This window comes from Alternaria novae-zelandiae (assembly GCF_023758075.1).
Source record: "Alternaria novae-zelandiae strain BMP 2774 chromosome Unknown scaffold_21, whole genome shotgun sequence".
Lineage (NCBI taxonomy): Eukaryota > Fungi > Ascomycota > Dothideomycetes > Pleosporales > Pleosporaceae > Alternaria > Alternaria novae-zelandiae.
This window is the reverse complement of record NW_026056981.1, coordinates 471,488-484,051: the sequence shown is the minus strand read 5'-3', so window position 1 is coordinate 484,051 and position 12,564 is coordinate 471,488. Positions and strand designations below refer to the sequence as shown.

At 53.5% G+C, this 12,564-nt stretch overlaps 3 protein-coding genes across 3 annotated transcripts; 1 reads left to right on the top strand and 2 right to left on the bottom strand.

Moving 5' to 3' along the window:
• Positions 1-3,222: 3,222 nt before the first annotated feature.
• J4E88_008936 (uncharacterized protein) lies at positions 3,223-3,881 on the bottom strand (the record flags this gene model as incomplete). The annotated part of the gene is made up of 2 exons (XM_049402543.1): positions 3,223-3,508; positions 3,745-3,881. 2 exons carry the CDS (start codon positions 3,879-3,881, stop codon positions 3,223-3,225), a joined length of 423 nt encoding a protein of 140 aa, XP_049251780.1.
• Positions 3,882-4,489: 608 nt separating this feature from the next.
• Positions 4,490-9,298, bottom strand: J4E88_008935 (uncharacterized protein; the record flags this gene model as incomplete). Its single annotated transcript, XM_049402542.1, has 6 exons — positions 4,490-4,944; positions 4,996-5,773; positions 5,854-6,059; positions 6,110-7,522; positions 7,572-7,642; positions 7,698-9,298. The coding sequence occupies 6 exons, from the start codon at positions 9,296-9,298 to the stop codon at positions 4,490-4,492; spliced, it is 4,524 nt and encodes a 1,507-aa protein (XP_049251779.1).
• A 2,103-nt stretch (positions 9,299-11,401) lies between these two features.
• Positions 11,402-12,485, top strand: J4E88_008934 (uncharacterized protein; the record flags this gene model as incomplete). The annotated part of the gene is made up of 3 exons (XM_049402541.1): positions 11,402-11,462; positions 11,511-12,119; positions 12,172-12,485. 3 exons carry the CDS (start codon positions 11,402-11,404, stop codon positions 12,483-12,485), a joined length of 984 nt encoding a protein of 327 aa, XP_049251778.1.
• Positions 12,486-12,564: the final 79 nt, after the last annotated feature.

Genomic DNA, 12,564 nt, shown 5'->3' with positions numbered 1-12,564 from the left:
TAGCTAAGTGCAAGCCCCTTCCACTCGATTTCCTAGTCGAATTTGATCCCTTCAAACTACTTGGAAAGATCAGACGTTGAAGCCTGGGTCGCATTGATTTCATGTGCATTGCGACTTTTTGGAAAGTAAGGCTTCATTGCAGTCAAAATCCTCCATGAATATTTCCTCTTGCGTACATAATCATCATATACATTCCCAATCCCCCTCGACAATCGATCCAATGGTTCATCCCGATTTGAGCAGATGCGTACTAAAGTAAGAGGGAGCATGTCGCCCTTTATTCCTTATAGGGACTGTTGCTGCCTACATCGCAGGAAACACATTAGCAATGAGCTTCCCAACACAGCACAAACCAGGGTAGGTATTTAACTTACATCCTCTGACCGTGTACAGCTTTCCATACCAGTTGTACGACCCAGAGTGGTTACCAAGGCCTGCGCCCTCAGGACGGCACTGGTTCAGAATGTTCTCGAACGCGTCCCAGCACCTCTGCTGATCAAAGCCTCCAGGCCATGAGAGCCTGCCTCCACCCGGAGCATGGTAATAACCATCGTTCTTGTACAGTCCGTCGCCACAGACATGTTGACGAGCAGCGTAGAGCTGGTTGCGACTCGAGGCGGGGACGGCGCCGCAAAGTCCGTAGCCTCCGCATTCGGCGGCAGAGACGACAGCTCCTGAGAGCATGACGCCGATGGCGATGATGGAATTGAAGTGCATCTTTGTATTATTTGGAGATCGAGGGGAGGAAGTGAAGGTTCTTGGATAAAGGTTGCTTGTTGTGATGATGAGAAGGTATAGTGTGGATTGAAGCCTACTTATACTTCGACTACGTTCAAGACTACCCATCTAGATAGACCACTCTATACTCCATGGAATTACTCGAATGCGGATCGACTGCATAGCACACCCCATGTTCCCAAAAGGTATGCATTGCGAAACCTACAGACCTCAATCTTGCTCGTTTAGGCGAACGCACGAAACATCACTGCGCCGTTCCTCGTAGCTCACATGCAGACATCTACAAAACTAGCCCGCCACAGAAGGTGTATACCAAGATCAAAGTAATCATTCTCGTACAGCAAGATATTGAGTTCAGCCACACTAAGCTAAAGTACGCTTGACCATCCTATTGGTGGGCAGCGATCCGGACTGCCTTCCGTAGCCGCTGCCATATGCGGCCCGCACCTTCTACTACGCAAAGCTTGGCCGGTTGCGGTGATGATTTCCAAGAGTTGTGCCATAGAACAGGTACGGGGTCATCCGATCGTACCCACCTACCTGGGTACGGCAACGTGCATCATTTCAAGTGCCAAAGAGGCAGGTGTAAGTTGAACGGAAGAGGCACCGAACGGTGTATTCGACATCACATGCAACCGAGACAATGCAACTGCATCGCAGAAGCCCGCATGTTCGCCAAAGATTGCTCAAACTGTCTTGACTATCGTATACTAGATTGTGAGCTCGGCTATCGGCGTCGTAGTGAGTAGATCGCAACATCACTGCTAGCTGACTAGACCGCATGGATACGAGGACAGCAGACCCTTTGGCCCCGGATGCATTGGAAGCCGCACTGGCGCGTCCCACTTCGTAGCTGTCAGAGTCTAGCGATCTTGGTAAGTGCGGGGATGGAGAAACTATTGAACCCGTCGAAAATGACCCTGGAGGAGGGGACCTCTGCGGGGAGAGCACCGAGGACATGAAGGGTGTGTTTGAACACTACTCATCTATGAAGCGATAAGAAAAGAGGCAAAGAATGGTTTATTGCCTACATGACGTCTTAGTCTCATCATTCCTGGTGAACGCACTCTACCGCGGCGACTACATCCACTTACCTTATCATGTCTGGAAGATGATCGCCACTCTTTCTGCGCACAGTACCTCCTCAAGCCTCTTAACCAGCTTGTCCTTCATCAACTGGAACCTCTCATCAGTCATGTCTCTCCAACTCCCTGTGTAGCCTGCATAAACATTGAATACGATCCTCCTTAAGCCTACCAAAGGCGCCAAAGCCTCCACTTGCATGATATCAGTATCGGTAATGTCTCTTCCGAGATGCATTGAAACGGTACGAATGGCGTTGAACTGTGCAGGCATCAACTTCCGCCACCAATCGTTTACATCGCTGGGCATCGGCCGGTATGTAGCCCTGTACCAGAAGTTGTTGATGGCGAAGGGAATGAAGCGCGCTTCCGCGTATGTCGAACGACAGACGCACAGGATAGCTAGAGGGTATTTGATATATTTTTCTGAGTCATGGGCCATAGCGAGCGGCCTTTCGGGTTGAGTGTTGAAGATCAGGTAGTTTCCGAGGACATCTTCCCATATATAATCGCGCAATTCTCGAGGTAGAAGGAGCAAGGGTGAGAGCCGCATGTTTCTCTCGGTGCTGAATTGCTTAGTGTTTGATCCTGAGCCGAGAGGGCTGTATTGTGCTGGAACCAATATCGGCTGTACTTACATCGCCGCGTATCTGCCGAATGGTGTCACGTCTACCATATCGTCATGGAGGCGAAGAACCGGTGGCAGATAGCCGTGTCTCTTATTCCAAATCATCCTATCGGCAGCGTGGGTCTCGGGTTAGGCTTGACTGTTTTCGGGTTTCCGTTTCGTATAGTTTTGACGGGCTTAATGGCTAGCACCGGTAGGGGCCTTTCAATTGTCACCGCGAAACTTTGAAGAGCGTCGATGTCATCGAGGGCGCTGATGTATGAGAAGTTGAAATGAGAAGATGTAGATGCGGAATGAAAAGACTTTGAGTCGGTAGCGCCTTCGTGTATTTAGCGAACCCATGCTCTGGTATCATGCCTCTGTTCCACGGTACTACGATGACCTAACGCTAATAGGCTGCGCAAAACTTCTGAAGCTCACACCAAAATCGCACCAATAGTTAATCCCAATGAAGAAGTATGGTCAAACTGAGAAATCCGTCGTGTGTTCCATGACGTGTGCTTGAAGGGTAATACCGAAACGCGGAAGAGCAAACAAAATACACCAAACCTTCAGCATTGAATCTGAACTCAATGTCGTGTTTTGCTCTCAAACAATCGCAGCTATCTCGCTGAAGTCTGTTCGCTTTTACTCGCCCAGGTATATGCATACGCTCTCTGTGAAAACGAGAATACGATAAGTGGTATCGCCCCTCGGTTATGTACTGGAGGTAATCAGCAAGTGACATAACAAATGCTTTGTGGTACGAAGTACCTCCAGAACCATTTATTCCAATCACACCGGTATCATTGTGATTTTGAGATCGGAATTACCCCATATGCCCATCAGCTTGTCTTCGATAGCTTTGCGCAGTGCAGGATCAGCCCAGCACTGGCCGCCGCACTCATCGTCGCTCGGGCACCAGACTTCAAGAGACTTCAAATTTGGAAGGGAGCAGATGGGAGCATCCAGCTCGTCGCAGAAGATCGTAAATCGCTGCACTGCAGCTATCTGACCGGGTAGCTGTTCCTTGAGCCAAAGTTCAATTAACCCGACATCGTCGAACATGAAAGAGTTGAGGCTATAGGGTAGCAAACAAGCTTCAGCATGTATTTGTCTGCAAACTCGAAGTATATCCAATTTGGGGATTAGGTCGGTTGGCAAACTCCAAAGCCATATAGTGTCAGCGTATATAACTTCGGACCAGATTTTGTTCCGTATCTCTGGGGGCAGGCGCAGCAATCCTGACTCGTTTGCATTCCGCTGAGCTCTTATGGCACTATCAGCTAGACCTAGACATCGTGAACTTGCACTTACATCGTAAGATAGTAGCTGTTGGGAGTAGCACCGAGCATTCCGTTCTTTGGCTTCTTGGTGCTCATGTGCTTCCTCGCAGCTTGCGACTTGGCGCCACGCTCGGGCTGGCGCCTTTTTGCGCTGCTTGGTGTTGACATGACGTTGTTTGGCGGGAGGAGTCGCGCCCAAGAGTAGGAGCTCTGGCCTCGTAGTGCACAAGGAAATAGTGAGGAGCGGAGTGAAGAACTTTGAGAATGTGTGTAGAGCTCAGGCGGTGAGTTGCAAAAGCTCGTGGGTGAGTGAGAGCACGGGCACTCCCGATGAGGCGAGAGCAAACAGCGTGTGCCAAGACAGCGCAGTCTATCGATATGGAAGGGGCGTGAAGCTGCACTGACTGGTGATTAGTCCACCTCAAATCATCCGCGCGCTCGGATGGCGTCAAGGTAATATAACCATCACTCACCCATTCCAACATCTAGTCTTCATTATCCATTGCACAAACTATGCTAGTGCATATGCGTATATACGATCCATTGACCAAAACGCCTAACCTCCCCTGGGGTATATTCCATATGCATATTTACCAATGGACCCAAAACGGTAACAAGTAAACAAAAACAACAGACACACCGATGCCAAAGCACATGCTAATAATACCGCTTTCATGCAAATTCCGACTCCCTAACGCCATCATGGTATGCATGCCCACCGCCCATAACCGTAGCGTCGGAGGACGCCAATTGCTGAAATCGTAACGCCATCTCTTTCATACGCCATATGGTTTCACGCTCGGCCCGACGGGCACAGCGAGCGTAGCTTCGTCTGGTATCTTCTTGTTTCCGAATTTGCTTGCCAGCTCTTCGATTTTGGGGATTAGCTCGCCGATCCTAAAGGGCTTGCTGACGACGTCGTCCATGCCGGCTGCGAGCAATGTTGCGATTTGTTCGCTGCGTGCGTTCGCAGTAACTGCGATGATTGGAACGTGCCTCTTGAGTTTGCCTTGCTGTTCGAGAGAGCGGATTTGAGAGGTGCATTGTAGACCGTCCATGACGGGCATTTCTTTGTCCATGAGCACCACTGATATGTCTTCTAGAGGGGATTGCTGAGGCGAGGCCCAGAAGGTGGACGCTTTGAGCGCTTCGAGTGCTTCTCCGCCGTGGTTCGCGACGGTCGTTTGGATGCCGTGGTTATGGAGCTGCCGCTGAAGTACTTTTTGGTTTACTGCATCGTGTTAGTAGGAGTATATCGGCAGGAAATACGTCAATGACATACCAAGGTTATCCTCTACGATCAAAACTTTGAGTTCTCTCTTCTTTGGCTTCGGCTTTGACGCATCGCCATCTTTGGCAGGTATCGTCGCAAAGTCTTTTATCTTAGTCGCAATCTTGGACGGCGCAGGCAATTCCCTCTTGCCCTTGTCCTTCGCATTTGAAACTTTCCTGGACATGGATGGGGTTGGGAGAACTTCGAGAGCTTCTTGTGGCTCGCTGCTTCTCCGACACTTGACGTAAAAAGCAAAGGTACTGCCTTTGCCTGCTTCGGAAGAAACGCCAATCTCTCCACCCTGGAGTTCAGTCAATTCGCGTGAGATGAACAGACCAAGGCCTGAGCCGCCGTATTGGACATGCGTTCGAGGGCTTGCTTGGGAAAAGCGTTGGAAGAGGAGCTTCTTTTCTTCCGGCGTAAGACCTCGGCCTGTGTCGCGCACTGCAAACTCCAGATAGATCTCTTCACCATCGCCCCAGTCCGGACCGCAAGTTTGGTCGGTCCTCTTCGCTCGCATGGGGAAGTAGCTAACGGTGGGATGATCGCTGGCTGACGGTCGCTCTCTCGATGCTGATAATACGACTTTGATGGTCCGGGTCTCCTCGGTGGTAGTGAACTTGATCGCGTTGGTGGTGAGATTGATGAGAACTTGGAGCACCCGAGACGGGTCAATCTTCACCCAGTCGACACCTAATTTGGTGAACGAATCGGTAAGGACAAACTCCATCTGGATTCCAGCCGTTTGAACTTCTCCTTCGAACATTTTCAGGGCGCGCTGTACGACCTGTAGTGGTTGAGCGTCGACTGGTGTTACCTGACGCACTTGTTAGCAAAGATGTCGCGAACATCAAATCGTATTCGTACCATTAGCATTGCGCTGTCGAGCTTTGACAACGTCAAGACGTCGTCGACGATGCGCTTCTGATGCTGCGCACACAAAGCAATCGTCTGCGCCGCATCTATAGAATCGGCCAAAACAGTCTCGTCAATGACGTTGGAGCCTGACGCTCTGAAATCGCCCAGAATGGTGCTGATCTCGTCGGCACATTGCAGGATAGCAGAGAGGGGATCTAAATCGTAGTTAGTATGAGAAGATTGTTCGTACACGGCAATATCATACTTCTCATCTCGTGCGACGTAATGTCGATGAAGTTCTCCTGCTGTCGTTTGAGCTCAACGGCTTCCTCCATTTTCCTCTTTTGGAAACCCTCGGCCCACTTCTGTGGAGAAATGTTCGTGATGCTTCCGAAAACACTCTTCAGCTGCCCATCCTCATCTTTCTCTGGGTACGCCTGGAACAAGACCCACGTTTCGCTCTTGTTCCGGTTGCGGTCCTCCCAAGGCGCTTTGAATCGGAACTCTATGTTGATGGGTGTGGTGTTGTTTACTAGTTCCTTCCAGTGCGCAAGAATGAGGTCTTGATCCTCGTCTTTGACATAGTCAATCCATCTGTCGGTCATCTCCGGCTCTCTTGGCACTCGCGCAATCTCATACCATGTGTCGTTGCAGTAGGTTATGCGCCCAACGTGGTCAGCAATGAAGAGACCTGCAGGAGACAATTCAGCCATCCGCGTAAATCTCGTCTCGCTTTCCCTGGCTTCTTGTGTACGTGCAGCGAGCTGTGTAGAGAGGTTGTAACGGTCTTCCGCTGCGAGCCGGGCTGCCCTCTGCCCCCTTCGGATTTCTTCCTCGAACAAAACGACGGAAGCGAGAGAGGTGGCGAGTTGGCGACTCAATAGCTGGATGAAGAGGTTGTAATCGTCATCGTAAGGCCTTCGCGGGTTTATGCCCATGACTAAGAAGCCAAGTATGTTTTCACCAGTCGTAGGATGGATCGGGCAGATGACCACGTCGCGGCAGGGATCTCCAAAACCTCGCCATTCGAGTCCGTCCATCATGGAATGTGGCAGGTCGGCTGATCCGATGCTAACAACCACGGGCTTGTCGGTCTTCATTACTTCGCGGAAAACCGGCCCGAATCCTTCTTGCCCTTCTTTCAAATCAATGTGGTCAGGGGCAGCTTGATGGCCGGCTGGCACACCAAGCGAGCCCTCGAGGAAACACTGTTTCGAGCCAAGCAAGCTGCTAGATTGCAAGGAAGACGAGTCACTATCATTCTCATCGTTTACGCTGTAGAGCATTACTACCGGGGTATCGAACTCGTTCTCGGTGAGTGCTATTAGCACTTGATCCCAGAAACCCTTTACTTCCCGAGCGGTGGCGGTCCGTTCGCCGACTTCGCGGAGAGTGAGCATTCGCCTTTCCGCAATCTTCCGCCGTGTCTTTTCGAAAGCTGGGTTGTAAAGACCCATGACCGTGCCGTCTTCGCCGACCATTGGGATGATGGACCACGAGAAGTACGTTTCCTCAAGGAAGCCGCTGCGTTTCATAAACAAGCAGTCGTCGTCCTTCATAGTCGCTTGCCCTGTGAGACGGGCGTTTGCGAATACTCCCTTGACCTCATCCCAGATTTCTGCCCAAGCTACTTTGTAACTCTGGCCCATGAGCGCAGGATGCTTCTGCCCTGCAAGCCCTGATCGAGATGTTAATCGATGTCTGAATGCCAGTACGCTAGTACTTACCAATATAGGCTTCGTTGTAGATAGCCACCAGCTCTTCACCCCAGTACATAGCTGCAGGATGGGGACTCGCCCTGATGGCCATTAGAATCGAAGTTCAAGTGTTACGCGCCATAGCAGTCAACTCACATGATGAGATTGCACATTGCACGAAGGTCGTTGGACCAGTATTCGATGGGACCCAAGGGTGTAGATGCCCAATCGATTGAGCGGGCAAATTGTATGTGTCGAGGAAGAGAGGGCGATATGGCTAGTCTGGTCCAGTCGAAGAAACCCATGTCGTGGTGCTCATTTCGGTGGGTGTTAGTTTCTCTATGAAACGGGTCAACGTCGCCTGCAGTGTGAGCTCGCAATACGCACTCGTTCCCAAAGGAAGAGGAATCTTCCGCTGCGGATAGGTCGATCTGAGATAGCCTAGGAATCATGCTATTGCCTCTGTCGGCGAACTTCTTGTAGTTTGGTTCAGGCTGGGGCGCGGAGATGGGAGGCGTCGGTTCTCCCTGGGGGATCGTAGGGATGGTGCTCCCGAAGTAATCCTGCGGTTCGCCTTGTTGCGTTGAGGGTACGGAGGCATCCCCGTTGGCTCCAGACTCGAGGCCTGCGGACGAGGTTGAAGGTATAGCGAAATCGTTGGGGCCGTCTACAGCGGGCAGAACTATGGCAGGGGCGGACACGGTACCAGAAACGACGCGCAACCGTTTCCGCAAGGTGTAGCAAGTCCATACAATGCCACCGTGTTCTACCGGGGAAGGATTCGCCCCAGAACCATCTCCCTGGACTGCACTGCTCAACAGCCATCCTCGAAATTGTTGTGTTGCGTGCGCCGTGTCATGGTCGGAGAGAGTGCCCGCAGGCTTGCCAGCTACCAGCTCCCAGGTGGAGGAGTCTAGTCGAAGGGCACTGTTGGAGAAGAGTATCTGCAAGCTGGACGAATCGGGAATGTAGTTTGCAAAGTCGCCCGTGTCGACGATGAAGGTGGGCCGCTCATCCTGCTCGAGCAGCTCGACTATGCCGATGGATCCCAGTACGCGCAACGGATCATGCTTGTCGCGCGAATCAGGCGATGCTGCGGGGGGCAGGCTTGAGCGCTCTGAAGTGCGCCCGCTGGCAGCGCCCGAGGGGCCTGGGGGACTGAGGCCGCTGAAGGTGCCCCGTGCGAGTGTGACGGTCTTGATGCCACTGTCCTCGCGTGTCTTGCTCAGCATCCTGTAGGCCTCGGAGGTGGAGAAGCGTGCGGGCAGCTGCGGGCGGATATTGCGCGACGAGGAGAAGAACAGCGGCGAGGGTGGCTGGCCGTCGAGACGGAACTGGGCGCTCTTGGAGAAGCCGAAGTGGTCGAGCGAGTGTCGGGAGCGTGGGTGCGCTTTTCGGCGCTTATGCAGCGGCTCGCTGGCGGGTGCTCGTAGGTGCGGCGATGTAGGCGCGAGGGCGTCGTCGGTGGAGGGAGGAGCAGGGCGCTTTATGCCAATGACCTGGCGAGCGCCGTGCGCAGAAGCCGGCGGCGGAGTGCAATGGCGACGGTCAAGCGGCGAATTTGGCGTCCATGGAGGCTGCAATATGGCCAAATTGGATGTTTCGTCGAGGGCGCTGGGCGGGTCCGGGGTCGTGGGTGACGTAATTGGAGGCTCGTGATACAGGGCAAACTTCAGCCTGCGCTGCTCGGGCGTGGTGTCGTGATCGTGAGGCGTCGCCGTGTCAATACCTGTGAAGATGGACCGCGGCTCCCTCATAGAAATGCTGGGATGCGAGGCGACAGGCAGGGCGAAAGCCGTTGATGGCGGCCGCACGTCACGCTGCAACGTCAAAGGTCGGTGTGGTGGAGCGTCGTCTCGAGATCTAGCATGCAGTCTCACCGCGTAGGGGCCGAGTCGATGACACCAGGGAACGACGGACGCTCAAGGGCGGCTTCTGCGATGGCGAGGCTGGGCGGGTCGGTGTGCAGCTGCGCGGCGACGGTAGCGATGACGGTGGGATGCGGTGGGTGTCGTGTCCTCAGGGCATCATCGTGATGGCGACAGTCGCTCTGCACATTTGTTTTCAGCCGTCGCTCTGGTGCAGCCAGCGTACAGGACCTCGGGAGCGTCCAGAGCTGTAGATCTCGCTTGCGCGCGTGCTTGGCCCTCCCTGCAACACCCTGGCCAGTCCATCGCCATCGAGATCGCTCTCACCATCCTCTCGTGCCTAGCTTCACATTCGACACGCCCTGGACAGCTATGACGCCGTGCATGGCATTCTGACATGCCCATCTGTGCCATCTGCAGCAGCTGGAATGCTGTGGCCCGTCAGTGCACCGCTGCTTTCGCGACTGTGCTGGTCCCCACGTCATGCATCTGACGGGTCTAGACTCGAGCCTCAGACCCGCACCCATCCATGGATTCAACACATGACCCTCTGCATCGTCGCAACCTTGAACCTAAACTTCGAGAAGCCCAAGATTTTGGAATCGTCGACTTGGTTTCTTCTAGCTTATAATTCTCTTCCAGGCACACACTAATAGATGCTTCTTTCCGCCGTGTGCTGATCTGTATTGGTCGCCCCTTTCTTGCGACGGTACCTCCATCCAGTCCACATTACGCGAATACCGCCAAGCCTTCCCTACTCTTTCCCACTTGCTACCTGTCTCATCGTCAACCGCGCGAGACGTGATAATCGCACAGGAGAACTTCTCGGTGGATTCTCGGCACCCCCCAACCATGGGTGAGCTTGTTGTGCCATTCCCACGTGCGCGCACCGTTCCGCGTTCGGGCCCGGGCCGACCTGATGTTTTCGAGTTATAGTCACGTGATCGTCTGTCATCCTCTCCAACCGTGGCCGCACCCATACGACCCGTCACTGTACCTGCCATATCAGCTACGCAAACTGTATCATCAAGGTTTGAAGTAACTGCGCATACAGTCTATCTTTTTCGTCATCGGACTTGTCTCGTACTCATTCGAAGCATTCCGTTGGCACCGAAAAGCCTCGCCATTATCGCCTGCCACCATCCGCGTGTACGTTGACAAATTGAAAACATGCGCGGCGGTGCAACATGGTTGAGGTCATTGCATCTCCGAGTGACATCATGCAGCATGCGACACTTCGTGTTTGCAGATATCGTGGCACGATGGGGGCACAAGTCGTCTCGGCTGCAACTGCCTCGAAATTTAGCCACCGTGGCAGGGCATTAATGGCGCATGCGTCGCCAATCCCAGCCACACCACGCTGTGCCATCCACGCCCGTCAATAACGATCCCTTGCTTCCATACTTGAGCAGAAATTTTGCACTTTTGACATTGAGTACTGCAATCAGATCAGAAAAGAAAGAACTGGAACACCGAGATCAATCAAAACTGTCCTCGACTGGTCGTCGCACGAGGTCAATAAGCACATCTCCACGACCCGACACTGAACGCGCAGCGAAGCGGCCCTCATATATCCACGCCAAGCTTCACTAATAGAACTCTTGCAAACCATGGAGCTCCGGCTAGCCGCCAGACGTATCAGGCCGGTTCATCACCCCACTTTTCCTGCCCGCCTGTCAGTAGAGTGGTCAGCTTCGACATGCCCCTCCACTCGAAGCCGTGCTGCTTCCCCTCATGCCATCTCCATCTGGCCAAGCATGTACAGCATGAGTGATTTGCTCAAAGACAACTGGGGCAATGCGCTCCGGGGCTGCTGTGAGATGCCCCGCTGGCAACGGACTGTGCACAGATCGATTTGCTTAAAGTCCTGTCGCGCCCCGCGCATACTATCAGCTCCATACCTCCTTCTCTCTGTGCTTCCTGCTACCCCACTTATTGATTTCTTAAAGATACTCACCAGAAAAATACACAATTGCCAGGTAACAAACCATCATGGATTTCCTCAAGAAGAAGATGAAGGAGCTCATGGATGACGACGACAAGAAGCCAGCCGGTGAGTAACTCTATAACAAACAAAGAGACTAAGTACTTATTTGGATAGACTCTCATGCTGCTCCCGGCGGTGCTGGCCCTGGTGATCGCGCGCTTTCTGATAGTTACTATGGAGGTGGACAAGGCGGCCCTCCCCAAGACCAAGGCTACCCACCCCAGGGTCATGGCTACCCGCCTCAGGGTCCTCCTCAGGGTCAAGGATATTCACCCCAAGGATATCCGCCTCAAGGTCAAGGTTACCCACCTCAGGGCTATCCACAACAGCAGCCTTATGGCGGCGCCCCCACACCCACAGGTCCACCAGCGCCGTATGGAGCGCCTCCGCCGATGCCACCGGGCTGGACTCAGCAATGGGATCAGAACAGCCAGCGATGGTTCTACATTGAGCAAGCAACGGGTCGCACGCAATGGGACCCTCCTTCGCATTTGCCACCTGGCCCATATGCACCACCCGGAGCAGGCGCACCTTACATGCCGCCAGCCGGTCATGATGAGCGCGGTCTATTCGGCAACACCCATGGCCACCAGGGACACGACTACACGCAGTCTGGAGCTGCCACGAACGAGGCCGAGAAGAAGAAGGGTCATTCTGGTGCCATGCTCGCCGCCGCTGGTGTTGGAGGTATCGCAGCCGGTGCCTTCATTGGCCATCAACTCGGTATGTTGCTTTCGTGTATACAGCTTGCGACAGCGCGACTAACACATACCAGCCGACGACAGTAGCGACGACGAGAAGCAGCAGTCGTATGCGCCTCCAGCGGCGGCTCCCGCTGCTGCTGCAGGTGGCTACGGTGCTGACCCTGGTTACGGGGCTGATCCCGCCTATGGCGCTCCTCCCCCAGCAGACCCTAATGACTATGATAACCACCCGGCCTTTGAGGAGCCCCCTCCCGTTCCCACCCATGACGCCGACGGTGACTCCATCTCAAGTAGTGACCGTGAGTCCATGGAGGAGAAGCGCGAGGAGCTCATCGAGGCGCAGGAGGAGTATCAGGAGGAACTCGAAGAGAACTACGACGACTAAACGCAGGACTTTCGGTCGTCGGTCGGTCGATCGATCGGTGCGTGGGAAAAGGGAAGAACACGAAAGTAACGACAAGTAT